Source organism: Odontesthes bonariensis, chromosome 22 (assembly GCF_027942865.1).
Source record: "Odontesthes bonariensis isolate fOdoBon6 chromosome 22, fOdoBon6.hap1, whole genome shotgun sequence".
NCBI classification, from domain to species: domain Eukaryota; kingdom Metazoa; phylum Chordata; class Actinopteri; order Atheriniformes; family Atherinopsidae; genus Odontesthes; species Odontesthes bonariensis.
Genome location: NC_134527.1, coordinates 4,747,023 through 4,763,524, shown reverse-complemented (window position 1 = coordinate 4,763,524; position 16,502 = coordinate 4,747,023). Strand labels below are relative to the sequence as shown.

Below are 16,502 nucleotides of genomic sequence, written 5' to 3'. Positions count from 1 at the left end.
AAAGCTTAATCACATTTTAACTCCTGATTCTATCTATTGTTCTTCTTTCTTTCTTTTTTGTTTAAAATTTAAATCATGCTTTTTATTTCTACTGTTTTAATGTCTCTGTAAAGCACTTTGAATCGTCTTATTGTTGAATTGTGCCGTACAAATAAACTTGCCTTGATAAATGGTCCCCAATGAACGAATAAATCATTATAAATATTAGGAAACTAATCTAAAAAAAATCCATTTATTCAAGTCCACTGAGCTTCAGTGAAAATATGTCGATATAATGAGTGAATATCAGAGACTATATGCATTACTCCTTTAAAACAATATCAGAAACGTGCAGTCACAACGGCTTGTAAAGTCGCACGTAAAACATTTCTCAAACAACTTTGCAGTGTTTAATTTTCTAACTAATAATGATAATTATTATTATTAGTAGTATTGAATTCTTTTTTGTTTAAAATTTAAATCATGCTTATTATTTCTACTGTTATAATGTATCTTTAAAACACTTTGTATCACCTTGTTGTTGAATTGTGCTGTACAGATAAACTTGCCTTGCCTAGAGAGAGAATTTAAGGATAAAAAACACTTTAATTCTGCATTGTTCCATTTCAGTGACTCGCTACTTGATTAGCATCTTAACATGCAGATATGTTGCGGCTCTCTATCTACTGAGTCCAGGCTCTGCTGGTCTGGCACAGGCGCCCGTGATCCATCACTACCAGCCACAGCCAATGCAGAGTCACCTCAGCCCCAGACTGCTCCGCAGGCTGTCTGCTAATTAGAAGCAGCGAGATGAGAGGTAGCTGCAGTGCAATATAATATGGTCCACAGTGCAAGTTATCAGGGATATTTTAGATTTAGCACAGTGAGGTGATGTTTAAATAAAGCTGTTGTATCAAAAGTTTCTTCCAAAAATAAGAAAACTTCCAACCGAAAAAACGTAGTCCTGAGGATAAGTGGTACTGATAGATAAGACTACGTCGTTTCATTCTTTCAAAAGGCCCAAAACCTTCAAATATAAGCCATAAAACACAAGATTTATCTTTCTGTGATGCCTCACCATCTTTCCACAGAACACAGAAGAATGGGTAAATGTTGATGACCGCTTTCAGGTAGTCGTTGGAGCGTTGTTGTGTGTATCGCCCACATGCTGATGGTACCACATGTCCACGTCAGTCTCTGAAATGCCACCGGTGCTACACCTGGCAGCTGTTTCCTGTTGGCTCTTTCACAGGGTTTTCTCATTGATTTAGTGGTTGCAGGATGCTGTTGGAAGTCCAAACCCTTGAATTTCAGAGGTGTTCGAATAGGGAAACAAAGGTAACAGCTCATTCTTAAAGCAGCAATCAACATCAATGTTTAAATGTCAGAATTTATTAAAGAGCTGCAGTTATTGTTGTTTTTCGGGGAAATGGTATTTAGAATTCAGAAGATGTGCAGTTATGTCTTTAACATTTGAGCAAAAGAGCAGAACTTGCGTGGAAAAAAAACTTCTTTATTCATTCATTAATATCTAAATATAGATTGTACAAAACAACAGCCAACACATACTTTTGCATCTTACAGTTTGCAACCATGGATTGTGAAACTATTTCCTTATAGAGATGAGAGATGTGTATGAGTTAATTCTATGCAGCTTGAACCAGAAAACATTTGACTAGGGATGCACCGATATCCGATATTTGGATCGGATACCGGTACCAATATCGAAGAAAATTCAAGATCGGGTATCGGTGACAATGTCCATATCCATTATTATTATGTTTTAATGATTTTATTTGCCTTCATGTGATTTTATGTAGCTGTAACATACAAATAAACTTGCCTTGATGCTGGTCCAACACAGAGACAGAACACTATGCATGCTCACCATCATTCCTACGGTCAATTTCGGATCACCAGTCAACCTCACATGCGTGTTTTTGGACCGTGGAAGGAAACCAGAGTGCCCAGAGAGAACCTTTGCATGCACGAGGAGAACGTATACACTCCAAACAGATTCAAACCATGTGTTTCTCTATCGTAACTATTAATGTTACAACAGAACTCAAACGTTTTATTCAGTAAACCCACGCGCTGCTGCTGATAATATCAACTGGCCCTACATCTGATCAGTGAACAGTCTCAAACTATGTTTTCAAGACGTTTAGCTTCTCCAATGTGCCTGGATGCTGTTAAACCAAACAAGTTATTTAGAATCTCTGTGAATTCTTTAACATTAAAGGGATAGTTCGCCTCTTTTGACATATACCGCGCAGTAAACACTGTAACAGGCGTGGCTGTCGGCAGGCGGCAGCAGGCAGCGATACGAAGGGAGAGAAAATAGGGCCAAGTGATTGTGAGGTCTGACTTTTTCCTGGTGAACGATTTTGTGATGCAAATGTATTACTCTTTTGAACGCATATTGTTTTGAGAAGCAAAACGCTTTATTTTTTAAACCCCTGCCAACTAGCCGGAACTACTTTCATCAACGCCAAAACGAGGCTGGAACTCTGCTCACAGGACGCAGCAGGGGGTAAGAAGATGTTCAGAAATGATGTTGCTAGTATGGGATGTCATACAGCTTCATGAACAATCCCTTTAACTGTTCACCATATTTTTCATTCTATAAAACGCACGATTAGCTGAGAAAATAATCAGAATTAGTTAAATGATTAAGAAAACAGTCATCAGTTACAGCCCCAGATTGAGGCGTAGTTTCCCGGTGTTTGGCCTGCCTATGCTTCACTCTGACTTAACTCCAACATTACTCACTGCAACACAGTACCTCCGTTGTTTATGCATGTCACCGAATATCATTGCTAGTCTATACTGCGATTATTAAATGTTTCTGTTTTAGATCAAGAGCTGGGTGGGGGTGGGGGGTCTCTTTCTAAAAGCCAACAGAAGGGAACAAATAGTTTATTTTCTAAATCTGTATGAAAAACCACAAACTCTTTTTGTTTCTTTTTCACACCAGCCCTCCCAGCAGCGGATCAGATATCTGTCGCCCCCCCCTCCACTTCATTCATCTTCCATTGAACTGATGAGTCCTCTCAGCTATTATCTTCAGATTCATTTGGCCGTGCATGAATTTAATCTGTTTTCTCAAAGTGACTCTCCGCTCCTCAGAGTCCTGTTCATGATCAAGTGTCCACTTCAGCGTGCGATCCCTCCATTCAAATGGGTGAAAACGGTCATACTCTTTCCACTGGACGCACTAAAAGGTGGAAGTGGGGTGTGAATAATCGTTGTAATAGGCATTAAGTAAAAGAGCAGCTTTAAGGGGTCACTTCTCATTTACATGCTCCACATTATTGTGCTGAACTAAGGGGGCTCAAAGACCTGGCAAAATGGGCAAAAATACAATTCTGTGGTACAATCCCTATTCAGAATAAATTAGGATGGTATGGAACTTACATTAGTGGGACTTTTATTTCCTTGCTGGCAATATGAACTTGAAATATTTAGTATCTTCCCATCAACTTCCTTTTGTTAATAAGCATCCATTCTTGTATTTCAGGCCTGGAACACATGACAAAGCATTAAAAAAAAAAAAAAAACGAGATATTCAGAGCAGGTGACGTTAATAACAGATTTAGCACAACAGCAGCACAGATGGAGGACCAAAGATCTCCATTTGTGAGAAAAATCATCTGACTTTTTAAAAAACTTTTCTTCAAAGAAAGATTGGAAGGAATTCACATATTTCTGATGTTTTTAAAAAAAAAATTTGGCAAGAATGACAACCATAAGATAAGAAAATAACTAAAACGCTTCCTCGCATTTCATCGGGACCGATTTAAAGGGGCAATAACAGGTGATCAAGGAGCAGACCAGGGCCTGACCTTTGACCTCACAGTGCATGCCTCTCTGAGTCAAAATTTTTGCCTTCACACGGATGCCAATCGGTCACCTGTCTGCTTGAAAGCAAGTCACAATGATTTATGAGCCCCAACAAAGTTGTTTTTAATACCTAAACCTAACCTAAAATTGACTGAGAGCAAAAGTAAATGACAGCTGAATAACTTTAAGGAGCTATGGAACAAAGAGAAAAACTCGGGGATCTCCTGGTGGACGGCCATGACGCCTTTTCGCCCCTTAAAAGTTGTATTCCCAAAGTAATTCCCAAACTTCCATAAAACTGTATTCAACCCATAACTGGAATTCTTCGTCCTTAAAGGGGAAGTTCGTTTTTTTTTAACCTGGACCTTATTTCTGGCATAAAATACGTTCATCTAATCACTGATAACAGTTTGGTGAAAGTCGGCGTCCTTCAGAAGATATTTAGATCACTGGAGATCGGCGTATATCCATATAACGGGAGAGAACAGGGCAGAGACAATACAGCCTCTAAATAAGGCATTATCTGTCTTTATTTCACCAATACTTTAAGACCAATGAATGAATGCTCAGAGCTGCTGTGTTGTTGTTATCGGGGGCTGTTATCGGTGAGTAGATGAACGTATTTTATGCCAGAAATAATGTAAAAAAAAAAACAACCCGAACTTCCCCTTTAAGTTTGATTCATTTGCCCCTACATGAACTGCATGATCAGCACCATGCTCAGCATCTCTAAGAATGCACAGAAAGTAGGGCACCTTGCTCTCCTCAGAGGTAATTAGGTTGTTTTTCGTCAAAAAGCCCACGAGACAGGCACTGGAGACGACTACAGTGTGGTTTGACTGGTGAAAAAAGGATTTGGGGGGGGCGGTCCTCGCACTTACAGGTCTGACCAGAGGGCCATTTGGGAGATTTGATTTAGTCCTCCACATTGCATGGTCTCTAAGGCACTGATTCACCAGTGGCTCGACCACAGAAGCATTTCAGCTGGCCAGATAAAGTTTAGTCGTTGGTTTTGGTGATAAGAAGGGCAGGTTGGGGCACTTAAGTCAGTTATTTTGGTAGAACTAAAGGCACTTAAGTTGCTCAGCATGGTTAACGAGAAGCACATTTCATTCATTATGGTCAAACAGAGACATTTAGGCTGACCAGAATGGAATATTGGTTATGCCAGCGGGTTCCTCAAGGAGTTCTATCATTGAGAAGCTTCAGAAGTGCCATTCAGACACTTCTGGGGCACTTTGAAAGGATCTGTGGTGGAATCACAAGCATAGCCGAGAACCAAAGTACTGATTAACCTCTGATAAACATCAATTATCAAGTCAAGTCTTTTATTGTCAGATGCACAGAACAACTGTCGTATCACTGCCTGCTGCCGCCTGCCGACAGCCGCTCCTGTTACGGTGTTTGCTGCTCAGTCTGCACTTCGGTCTACACAGCAGGCAGTGATACGAAGGGAGAGAAAATAGGGCCAAGCGATTGTGAGGTCTGACTTTTTCCTGGAGAACGATTTTGTGATGCAAATGTATTACTCTTTTGAACGCATATTGTTTTGAGAAGCAAAATGCTTTATTTTTTAAACCCCAGCCAACTAGCCGGACTACCTTCATCAACACCAAAACGAGGCTGGAACTCGGCTCACAGGACGCAGCAGGGGGTAAGAAAATGTTTTTGTGTGACGGGCCGGGTGGGACGGGCCCGGAACACCTCACCGGGGAGGCGTCCAGGAGGCATTCTCACCAGATACCCGAGCCACCTCATCTGACTCCTCTCGATGCGGAGGAGCAGCGGTTCTACTCCGAGCCCCTCCCGGATGACCGAGCTTCTCACCCTATCTCTAAGGGAGAGCCCAGACACCCTGCGGAGGAAACTCATTTTGGCCGCTTGTATCCGCAATCTTTCGGTCACTACCCACAGCTCGTGACCATAGGTGAGGGTAGGAACATGGACTGGCCGGTAAATCGAGAGCTTCGCCTTCTGGCTCAGCTCCTTCTTCACCACGACGGGCCGGTGCAGAGCCCGCATCACTGCAGACGCCGCACCGATCCGCCTGTCAACCTCCTGCTCCATTCGTCCCTCACTCGTGAACAAGACCCCGAGATACTTGAACTCCTCCACTTGGGGAAGGATCTCATTCCCGACCCGGAGAGAGCATTCCACCCTTTTCCGGCTGAGGACCATGGTCTCAGATTTGGAGGTGCTGATTCTCATCCCAGCCGCTTCACACTCGGCTGCGAACCGCTCAAGTGAGAGCTGAAGGTCACGGCCCGACGACGCCAACAGAACCACATCGTCCGCAAAAAGCAGAGACCCGATTCTGAGGTCGCCAAACCGGACCCCCTCAACGCCCTGGCTGCGCCTAGAAATTCTGTCCATAAAAATTATGAACAGAATCGGTGACAAAGGGCAGCCCTGACGGAGTCCAACCCTCACAGGAAACATGTCCGACTTACTGCCGGCAATGCGGACCAAACTCTGACACCGGTCATACAGGGACCGAACAGCCTGTATCAAAGAGTCCGGCACTCCATACTCCCGGAGCACTTCCATCAACATGTGCAGAAATATAAATGCACAAATCTGCTGAGAACCTCCCCCGACTTGCATAGCCGGCATTCCAGTGTCAGCGGCCCTCGTTCCCGATGACTTTAAGCAGGGCCGGCTGCACGGGTCACAGACATTACTCACCCACATGCAGGGAAACATCACCGGTGGAGTACAAACCTGTGAGGTGTGTGTGCATCTGGGTGCATTTAAACAATCTGCAGGTCTTTTTTTTTTTTTTCCTGCGCAAATGTGAGTTTGTGTGTTTGCGTTCGCAGAGGTCACGTATACAAAAGAGTTCAACCAGGTGCCACACACAGACCCACAAGTGCAGATTCAACAGAAATAACTCAGACCTCCCACGTCTTCCTGGGTCCGAGTCAACCTGTCATCATGCATCTTCCTCACACTCCTCCGCCCCCTCGCTCAACTCCCATTTCACCTTAATTTGTATATTTTTCAACACTTTCTTACCTTTTTTTTGTTAAAGGCTGAAGTTTTTGGACAGAAAGATGAAGGCCGAGGAGAATGAGGAATAAAAGCGCTCCCTTTGGGGGAGAGGTAAACATTTGCTTTTCCCTGAAAGGATGGGGATAGCATTGACGAGCAGCTGGAAATAAAGGAAGAAGAAAAAGAAAGAAAGGGAATCTTTATTTAACAGCGTATTTTATTTCAGAAACACTTTATTTTCTCCTGAAAAAACCCTTTTGAAAATCAGCCGAGCAGAGCTTGTACGATGTTAAGTGACCATGACCTCCAGCAGAATGCTGCAGATACCGACGCACAATGTCGCCTTTCAGGGGGGCAGATACAAAGTAAGCCCTGTTTTCTTCACGGAGAAAACATTTTTTTGCAGTTAAACGTAAGATTGTAATGTCTGATGTGCAGCAAAAGCCACTCTGTAGGAACTTAATCAGACCATCTGTAACCTTTAAACTTCACTGGAAAAAAATGCGCCTCCAAAAATAAGAAAAACAACAAATAAAAGATGTTTTTGCTTGAAATAAGCAAATAAATCTGCCAATGGAACTAGTGAAAATCGGCTTGTCAAGATTTCTTGAAATAAAATGTGATATTTAGGACTTTTGAGATAAAAGTGATCTTGAAATTAGCTTAAAAACCTCTTCAAATGAAAAAAAAGCTTGTTTCATGTGAAATATGACTCAAAACAAGATGTTTTCAAGACTTTTTCATTTAACAAGATATTCCAGATGTATTGTCTTCAAACAAGTCCCTATATCTGGCTGAAATAGTACTTGTTAGGCAGTTGTGTCTTATATTAAGTGTAATAAGATATTTTGACTAGAAATGAGACAAATATACTTGGTAAGACTTTGATTTTTTCCAGTGTTTGGAGTTTTTGGGAGAAACCGTTGAATAACCGGCGCGCTTAGCGAGCAGCCGGTGTACACACACTGTTAGAAGTACTCCAGATCAATGATTAGTGTCCGATGCCCAGTTGGGAGAGTAATTACGCGGTGAGTCTTTGTTCCTCAGGTTTTATGCCTCACCGCACTCAGTTTGAAATGAAATAACGCACGTTACATTAAAGTCTGAGCTTTCACTGGAGAAGCTGCACATGAGAAAGATCAATATGGGAGATGGAGCCTCTTTAGCATGTTGTACCCAAATTGCAAGGTTTCAGATGTAATTGTACACTTTGGCTTCTAAATGTTCTTTTGGCAACTGTGTGCGGATTCCCATTAAGACGCAGCTGAGAGTTCATTTAGAGCTGCCGCTTAGATGGGAATAAGTGCAGGTACGTAGTAAATGAAATGGCTGATAACTCAGGCCGCCACAAACATCATCAGTAAATGGAGTCCGAGGTGTTCGCTAATGCTGCCTGATAATGGCTGCAGGAGGAAGCCACGTCAAAGCTTTGTGTCTCGCATTATAAATGTGGGTTGATAACGATGGCGGTTTTAGATAAAAATCACAAAAATGTCAACATATTCTGTGGGTTTGTTTTTTTTCCATGACAGATCCAAATAAAACTTATTTTGTTTTGGAAACAAGCATTTTGAAACGTGTCAAGAGTGAGTCACAGACGGATGTAACGGAGAGAATTCGGTTATTTTTCAAAATAAAACGTTCATTTATCGGATGATAAATAAAACGAAAATAATGGAAGTTATTTATTCTTTCTGGGTACCAAATGACCCACGGATCATCTTTAGGCAAATTAAAGTTCATCCAATTGATAAAATAAATTAAAATGAATTAATTAATTACGAAATAGCTTAAATTAAAATAATCCAGGTAAATTCAAGTACTTCAATAAAAAATAAAACAGACTTAGGAAATGTTTAAAACATATGTAACCTAAAAAACAAACATTCACCTATCCATGGGGGGAAAAAACGAGTTTAGGAAACTTACCGCTACATGTTTCCTCAAGTTAGATGTTGAGTTTCTGCTGAAATGTGCGTTTGTTTTGGTTGCCACAGAAGACACATAATGTAGCTGCTGTTTCTCCCTCTTTGTAAGGTAAACATGCTTTCAGTATGAGGCCTCGTCTGCGTCTTCATTTCCCACCGTTGGTTCTGACATTTTTCATCTGTTTCTTTGTTTGTTTGCTACGACTGCTAATGCTAAAGCTAACCCGTCCCGCCGCTGAGATCGAGTACGGTCACGTGACCAGACTGCACGGCTGCGTCTGATTGGTGGAACACAGTCAGGTGGTAGAGCCTTTGGCGGAAGTCTCTCTCTCTGTCAGAATAAAACATTAAAATGAGGCGTACGCGGGGGGATAAAAATAATGAGGCGTAGAATACCAAAGAGGTAAGAAGAAAAGTAACCAGCTCATTGTAGCCTAATGTAGCGGAGTAAGAGGACAGTTTCTGCTGCACACATCTACTCAAGGAAAAGTAAAAAGTATAGAGATTTAAAACTACTCCTAGAAGTATAATTTTTTCAAAAACATACTCAAGTAAATGTAACTCGTTACTACCCAGCTCTACTTGAGATGACATTTTTTGTAATTTGGCACTATATAAATAAAACTGAATTAAATTGAATTGAACAGTGGGCCAAATCCCCTCCAAAACAATATAAAAGACTTAATATGTCATACAAACAGGAATTAGCTGAAGTCATTGCTGCTGTAGGTGGTTTACATGCTACTGAAATATGGGGAGGTATTAGTTTCTTAAACATATTTCTGTTCAGGGCTGGAGAAGTAAACAGGAGACTGGAAAATAGATGTAATAAATGGGTTTATTTAGGAAGGGGGTAGGAAAATGTTCATAAATAATATTGCTAGTATGGGATGTCATACAGCTTCATGTCAAAAGAGGCGAACTATCCCTTTAACCGGCACTCGATTGATGATGAGCCACAGGTGTGAAAGGTGCGAGCGGCGCCCAGCCTGAAACAAACAGAAAGAAAAGCAGCCAGCACCCAGGGACCGATAGAAATAGGAATACATAAATAAATGAACATTTTGGTCTATATTTAGTTCAATCCACAATGACTCGGTGTAATATGTCATGTGTTTATGTTCATCTGAGGCCGTATTTGCATCCTGATGGATGTGTAACTTACTTTCTTCTCCTCGACTGTACGTCTTTTCCCCGGTTAGTGTCAGTATTTTGTGGTGGAACAACTTTATAAAAGATGTGGCTGCTTTCAAGCAAATTTAATTGATTTTAAAAAGTTAACTTGTGAAGGCTCGACAGTCTTGGGACTTTGTTTAAAAAAAATTCTTCACAAAGGCCGAATTAATCAACGAAAAGGGGAAAAAAAGCATCAAATGCAACTTGTGATAGAAAGAAGCAATTTGTTTGGCTCTTAAATTCTGAGATAGGAACATTTTGAAATGGATTTTTCTTTAAAGAACAGAACGTGATTACAGGCTGTTTACAAGCTGCTAATGGCAGAGGACTGAGGTGGGGGATGGGGGGATGGAGGGATGGGGGGGGGGGTGTTGCTGTTCCACAACATAAACACTCACAGTCACTTTGATGCTGCTATTTTATTGCAGATTACATAAACAGACAAATGAACAGTCTGCAGCTCCTGCTGTGCAGGAGTGTGTGTGTGTGATTCACATTTCTCTGGTCAAACTATGTGTGATATATACAGATTCTATAGAAATCACATTCCTGTATGAGTGTGTGTGTGTGTGAGTCCATTTATGAGGCCATGAGAAATATTAGGCTGCTGTGTGTCGCGCTGGCAGCCCCACTGACCGTAATTTATAACGACTCCATTGTCTCGGGGAACACAGACGTATATCAGGAGTAAATGAAGTAGGACAGGCACTTTAGCTGAGGAGATGAGGTGATTATAGCTCATGGATTAGTCTGCCTGGCTGAGGTGGATCATCGCCTCTGCCTAAACACACAAAAGCAGCATGCACCTGAGCAGCAGAGCGTGCATGCAAATAGCTCGACCCGCCGGTTTGTGTATGTCAAGAGGAAGTGATGAATTTACAAGAGGCGTGCCAGAACTCACACAAATGTACACAGTGACCTCATCGCATGGCGCTGCCGCTTCAACACGCTCACCGGTGATTTGGGATGTAAAGCGTGTGCACGTCCCTGCAGTGTGCACGTTTTTTTAACGACTCACAGGTTGGTGGTTCTGCAGCAGGTATCAGAACAGCTGGATGTTTCACACACGACTGTTTTCTGTTGGGCCGGGTATCTGCGACTGATTTCCTGAATCGATTCAGTTCCGATTCAGTTAAAAATTCCGATTTGATTCGATATCGATTCAAATAGTTCAGTTTTGCCAAATTGCTTGGCTATAAAAGAGGTCGTCCCCAAAAATCATGGCAAATAAATGAATAAATCAATAACTTTGGGTCAGGGACGTTATTGAATGAAATCAAAATGGAATCTTTCAAATAAAAATCGATATGAATTGAAAAAAGTGTTGTTTCTTTAACCCGGCCCCAGCCTACAATATATATACTGTACTATATCAAAGAATATATAAACTCAACAACATATGAAGTGTCTAAATGGCATCCGTTAAAGTGATGGTGGCATGGGACTGCCTACTTCTCCTACTAACTTTTTGAGTTAGTACGCGAGTTTGAGTATGCGAGAAGTTCCCGGATGCATACTAGATTCTCCGAAATGTTGGGTATGCATCATGAGGTTACTACTCATACTCAAACTACCCAAGATGCAACGTAACGTGACGTCGCCGATCGTCATTTCCTGTCAAAACGGCAGTTTCAAGCTAGCTACAACGAGGGTAGGTTCACTTCCTGTTTTCAAAACAAAAGCACCAATTGTATCGTAATGGCTTTCCCTATGATAAAAGGCAACGGGTATTTTATTTTGTGAAAATAACCAGAAGTGCGTTGCTCACTGCAGCTAGCTTTAGTAGCGCCGAATTCGTGGGAACAAAATTGTAAATAACCGGTATTTTGTCAGGTTTTCAACACGTTGGGGGCTCGGGCAGGAGCGAAATGCATTGTGGGTAAACGCTCTATATACTGTCTGATCGATGAGTATGCAGTATGTGGTTTCGAACAAAGCCCATGTCTTCGTCCTAACTCGGGCTGTAGCGATTTTATACAACATTTTTATGAACTAATTTATCACCGTTTTGTATAATGTGACCCCCCCCCCTGGCATTGTATTGTATTACCTTAATGTTCTGTGTTTTCACTAATTGGAACGTCTGACTTTTCAATAAGGTTTGCTTTAAAATAAATAAAAATTTGAAAAAATTAAATTAAATTAAAAATCGATATTCGTGGCAGAAGAATCGACACTTTATCGGGAAACAAAATATCGATATATATCGCAGTATCGATAAAATTGCTCAGCCCTAGTGATGAGACTGTTTGCTGCTCGGTCTGCACTTCGGTCTACACAGCAGGCAGTGATACGAAGGGAGAGAAAATAGGGCCAAGCGATTGTGAGGTCTGACTTTTTCCTGGAGAATGATTTTGTGATGCAAATGTATTACTCTTTTGAACGCATATTGTTTTGAGAAGCAAAACGCTTTATTTTTTAAACCCCAGCCAACTAGCCGGACTACCTTCATCAACACCAAAACGAGGCTGGAACTCTGCTCACAGGACGCAGCAGGGGGTAAGAAGATGTTCATAAATGATGTTGCTGATATGGGATGTCATACAGCTTCATGTCAAAAGAGGCGAACTATCCCTTTAAGGAAGGGAAACGGAGAAAAGGCCGAGCTTTGCCAAATCACACAAGAAGTGGACTGAAATAATAATGGTTAAAAATGTTGTTTGACATATTGACTTTCACGCTTATTAGAACAGCGCAGCCCCTGTTTTTGCTTTAGAAACCGTGTTTCCTTTGCGTTATAACCGCCAAAACTAAATGGAAACTCTTGGATTAGAGAAGCATTTCATCTTGTGCTCAAGAGTTTACAGGAAGAAAAAAGAACCTTGCGCGCTTGTGGCGTCACGGTGAAGTTTAGGTGGCCTTCCCAGGTGCTCATGAACAGAGCCTCTGTCTGTCTGAGGAGCAGAAATTGCTGTTTAGTGTCTCTGTGAAGTTTCCAATCCGCCCGTTGAGCCCTGCAGCGGCCCTCAGAGGATCTCCCTCCGTGGTACTGTTGTTACAAAGAGGATTAGTTTAACTACCAGTCTCAGCCCTTTTCTGTCTCTCACTCACTGAACACGTTCCAGACTCTAAACTCTTTTTTTTTCTTCCACCCAGCAGATAGATCGTTAACATTATCTCCTCTTTCAGGGGGCATGCCAGACTTTTAGGAACAAGTTTGGGAAGGTTTACCGAAGACCACCGCTGCGTGGCGCACTGAGACGTGAACTGAAAGCACTGCGGAGGAGTTTGGAAAGCTTGTTCCTTGCGCGCGTCTGCAAAAACTACAGTAAAAACAGTTTATTCCGGGTAAATAAATGGCTAATAATGGGTTATTTGAACAGAATTTCAGTGAAAACTGCTTTTGCCACATGCTGCGCTGGTTTCAGTGAGGCACGGCTGAGAAGCCAGGTTCATTTTAGCGAAATTAAGAGTGAAATTTGCGCTGAAAACTGTCCAAAATGTGTTATTTCCCCACGAGAGGGAACTTTTAACGCAAAAGGCTGATCAATAAAAAAAGAAGCGGGACCGGTGAGTTGCGGTGCTGCGTGTTTATGGAAATGATCTGGGGCAGAAGGAGGGATGTTGGTTTTGTAAACGAAACGCCCGTCACCCAAACATCCAAGCCAATGAGACGGAGAGCAGCCGTGAAAGTGTACACTGCAAGAAGTGACTGCGGCAGCTGCGCTGATCGGATCCCCACATGTGCCGTCGCTTTATTCTGTGAGGATTTTCCCGGAGAACCCGAGCTCTCACCCTTTACCCCGCAAACCAGCCCGAGAACACGCAACAGCGTCCAAAAGAATAAACGCCTAATGCGCATTTTCTCTTCCAGCGTTCCGCGGCTGGCACAGTAGGAGGGAGGAAGGGAGAGAGAGGCAGAGCGAGGTGAGAGGGGGTGGGAGCGCGTAAGGGGCTGGAGGAAAGTGGTGGCGGAGGGGGGGTTTGGTCTGAGAGAGCATGGCAGCAGGAGCCACAGCGCTGCGGACTTCCCTCAGACCCAAACACCGCCTGTCGTGCGCTCCTCAGGAGAGCCGGAGATCGTGAGCGTCCAGCCGCCGCTTTGGAGTTTAGTTCCGCCGTGCATGAGCAGAGCGGGTTCGATCCGCCGGAACACAGGAAGCCGGTTCGGTGTCTTCTTGTCGATCTACATTGAAACAGTTGGGAGAGACTCCCCCAGCCGAAGAGAGCGAGTGGCACAGCGACTGCTTTCCTGCTCCTTTTTCGCTCACTCGTTTTCCGGAGACGTCCGCGCCGCGCGCTGTCGCCTCAGCGGAAGATCCTGCGCGACTTGGAGAACTGTTGGCGGCGCTGCGCGGAGTTTGAGCCGGAGGACGGCTGCGCGTGTTCCGGGCTCCTTCACCTGAATGACATCTGCGCTGCTGAACAAGTGAAGACTTTACTTTAATGGGAATGCTCTGACTGTGGAAACACGGGCCGGATTTGCGTGTTTTCGAGCTTAAATTTGCGCTGAAGGAAGAAGCTGAAAGTGCGTCTCACGTTCACCAGAAAGCTTTTTTCCAGCAGAAGGGACAATGCCGCAGGTGGACACGATCCTCTTCCTCGTCCTCATAATTGGGATGTGTGTGTACGGCCAGGACCCGGCCTCCAAGGTGGTGTCCGACCGCTACGCCGTCTTCTGGAACCGGACCAACCCAAAGTAAGTGTCCCCCGCCCGGCGGCTCGTTCCGCAGGGGCCGCTGAGGCTGCGCTCCGGCGCGCTCACAGCGGGGCAGTCGCTGTGTGACTGGCTACATAGAGTCTGCACGCTGTGGGCTCTGTTTGTGGCATTATCACTTAACTGGTAACAGCAAAAAAAAATGCTGCTTCACCTCTTTGTTACACCATTTTATCACCTTTTTTACGTTATTGGCGCAGAATGTGCTCCATCCTGCGCGCCTGAAACTCAGCGACGCTGACTTTTCCCCCGGTGTCCTCACCGTGATGGTTACAGTTACATTTTCCTTCTCTATCGCGATCAACTTTGCACTCAGCTGAGCACATTCAGCGCCGTAAATCTGCCGTGACAGAGCAACAACAAGGCGCTATCAGCCGCACACGCCCGGCGTGTTCTCCCAAATCAGGTCGAAACGCGAACTCAGAGGAGTCAGAAGTGCTCCAAAGGAGGGTTCAAGTTGTTGCTGCTGCTGAGAAATAACGCTGCCGAGTAGCTGTCGGCCTGTTGTTGATTTCAAATGGAAAAAGAGTTTTTGGTGACTCGTCTTGTGAGAGTTTAGTAGATATTCTGAACAAATGTCTTAAACCGCTCCTCATTTCTTTATAGCCAGACTTAAAAGTGATCCCAAAAGTTCATTTGAGTAATAGTTCTTCAGGCTTTCTGGAGTTTTTTTCTTTGGATATTTGCTGATTTTTAAAATATATATATATATATATTACTCATTTACTCACCCTTGTAAGTCACCTAAACGGGATTTATGAATCCTTCCAGCATAGAAAAGGCACCAAAATCAGACAACTATAGCAAAGGAACAATTTTATCTTTAGTATCTTTAGGCACATATTTTGTGCTCATTTATTTAGTTGCATATATAGAAAATAGCAAAGATAACACAGTTTGACAGTCAGGAAAAAGTAATTTTGCACCACAAGGTGTTTCCCAAAGAGCTTTTTGGATGAATTTTTTGGCATTTTTAATTGAGCAAAGACCCGAGACAGAATCTGAGAGATGCATCTGAACCTTCAGTTCTCTGAAGCCTCGTCAGAAATTCTTAATGAAGGGAAACAGGGAGAGAAAAACAGGCTAAATGACACCAGAAGTGGACTGAACATCAGTGGCAGCAGGTCTGATGGAGGGATGAATCCTCCCCAGAGCCCGGAGCTCAACATTACTGAAGCAGTGTGGGATCATGTTGGCAGAGAACGGAACAAAAAGGCAGCCCACATCCAAAGAAGAGCTTTGGGATGTCCTTCAAGAAGCCTGGAGAACTGTTCCTGAAGACTAGTTTAAAATAAAGGACAAAAAAGCTTGTTTTAGAAGGTTCAGGCTGAATATGCAAACTCCGTCTTTGCCTCATTTAGTGTATTTCCATTTATATTCGAACATGTCCCAATAAATCCCTGCACCTATTTTCATGTTTTCCATGCAATATACAAAGAAAGGAGGGGTCAGGTGACAGCCTTTGCACGGCGCTGCATGTCAGATCAGCGTGCGGCTCGTTATTGATCCCACCGTCTCAGCGTGACTCCCACAGTGTGTCGGTATCTGTTGGTATCTGTTGATCTGGTTGTCTGCTCACCGAAAACCTGTCAACGGTGACTCGGTGTTTTGATTCTATTGTGAAATTTATCCCATAATGTGTGTGTGTGTGTGTGTGCACTCCCTTAATGAAGTGAGTCAGTGGCTGGCTGTGGCACATAGTGATATCATGAGTGTGTGCTGCTGAGCTTTGGCTGCAGTTTCAGGACACGCTCAGTGGCAGAAAACTGGTTTGTTGGGCTTGACGGTGGAAGCTGCTGCTGTGTGTGTGTTTATGGTGGTGACCCCGGGTGTTTGGTAAGGAGCGGTTCAACCGGCAGGATGTTAGCGATAGAAATGCAAATGCTGTGTGTGCGACATCAAAGGCACCTGAGAGACTTCCTCAGCCT

At 43.3% G+C, this 16,502-nt stretch overlaps 1 protein-coding gene across 1 annotated transcript in view; it reads left to right on the top strand.

Annotated features, from left to right (window-relative positions):
- The first annotated feature begins 13,824 nt into the window (after positions 1–13,824).
- Positions 13,825–16,502, top strand: part of LOC142373317 (ephrin-A5b-like) — a 117,818-nt gene continuing 115,140 nt past the window's right edge. Inside the window, exon 1 of the mRNA XM_075456519.1 lies at positions 13,825–14,556. Within this exon, the coding sequence (XP_075312634.1) occupies positions 14,432–14,556 (125 nt within the window). The 5' untranslated portion in view covers positions 13,825–14,431. The remainder of the gene's footprint in view (positions 14,557–16,502) is intronic.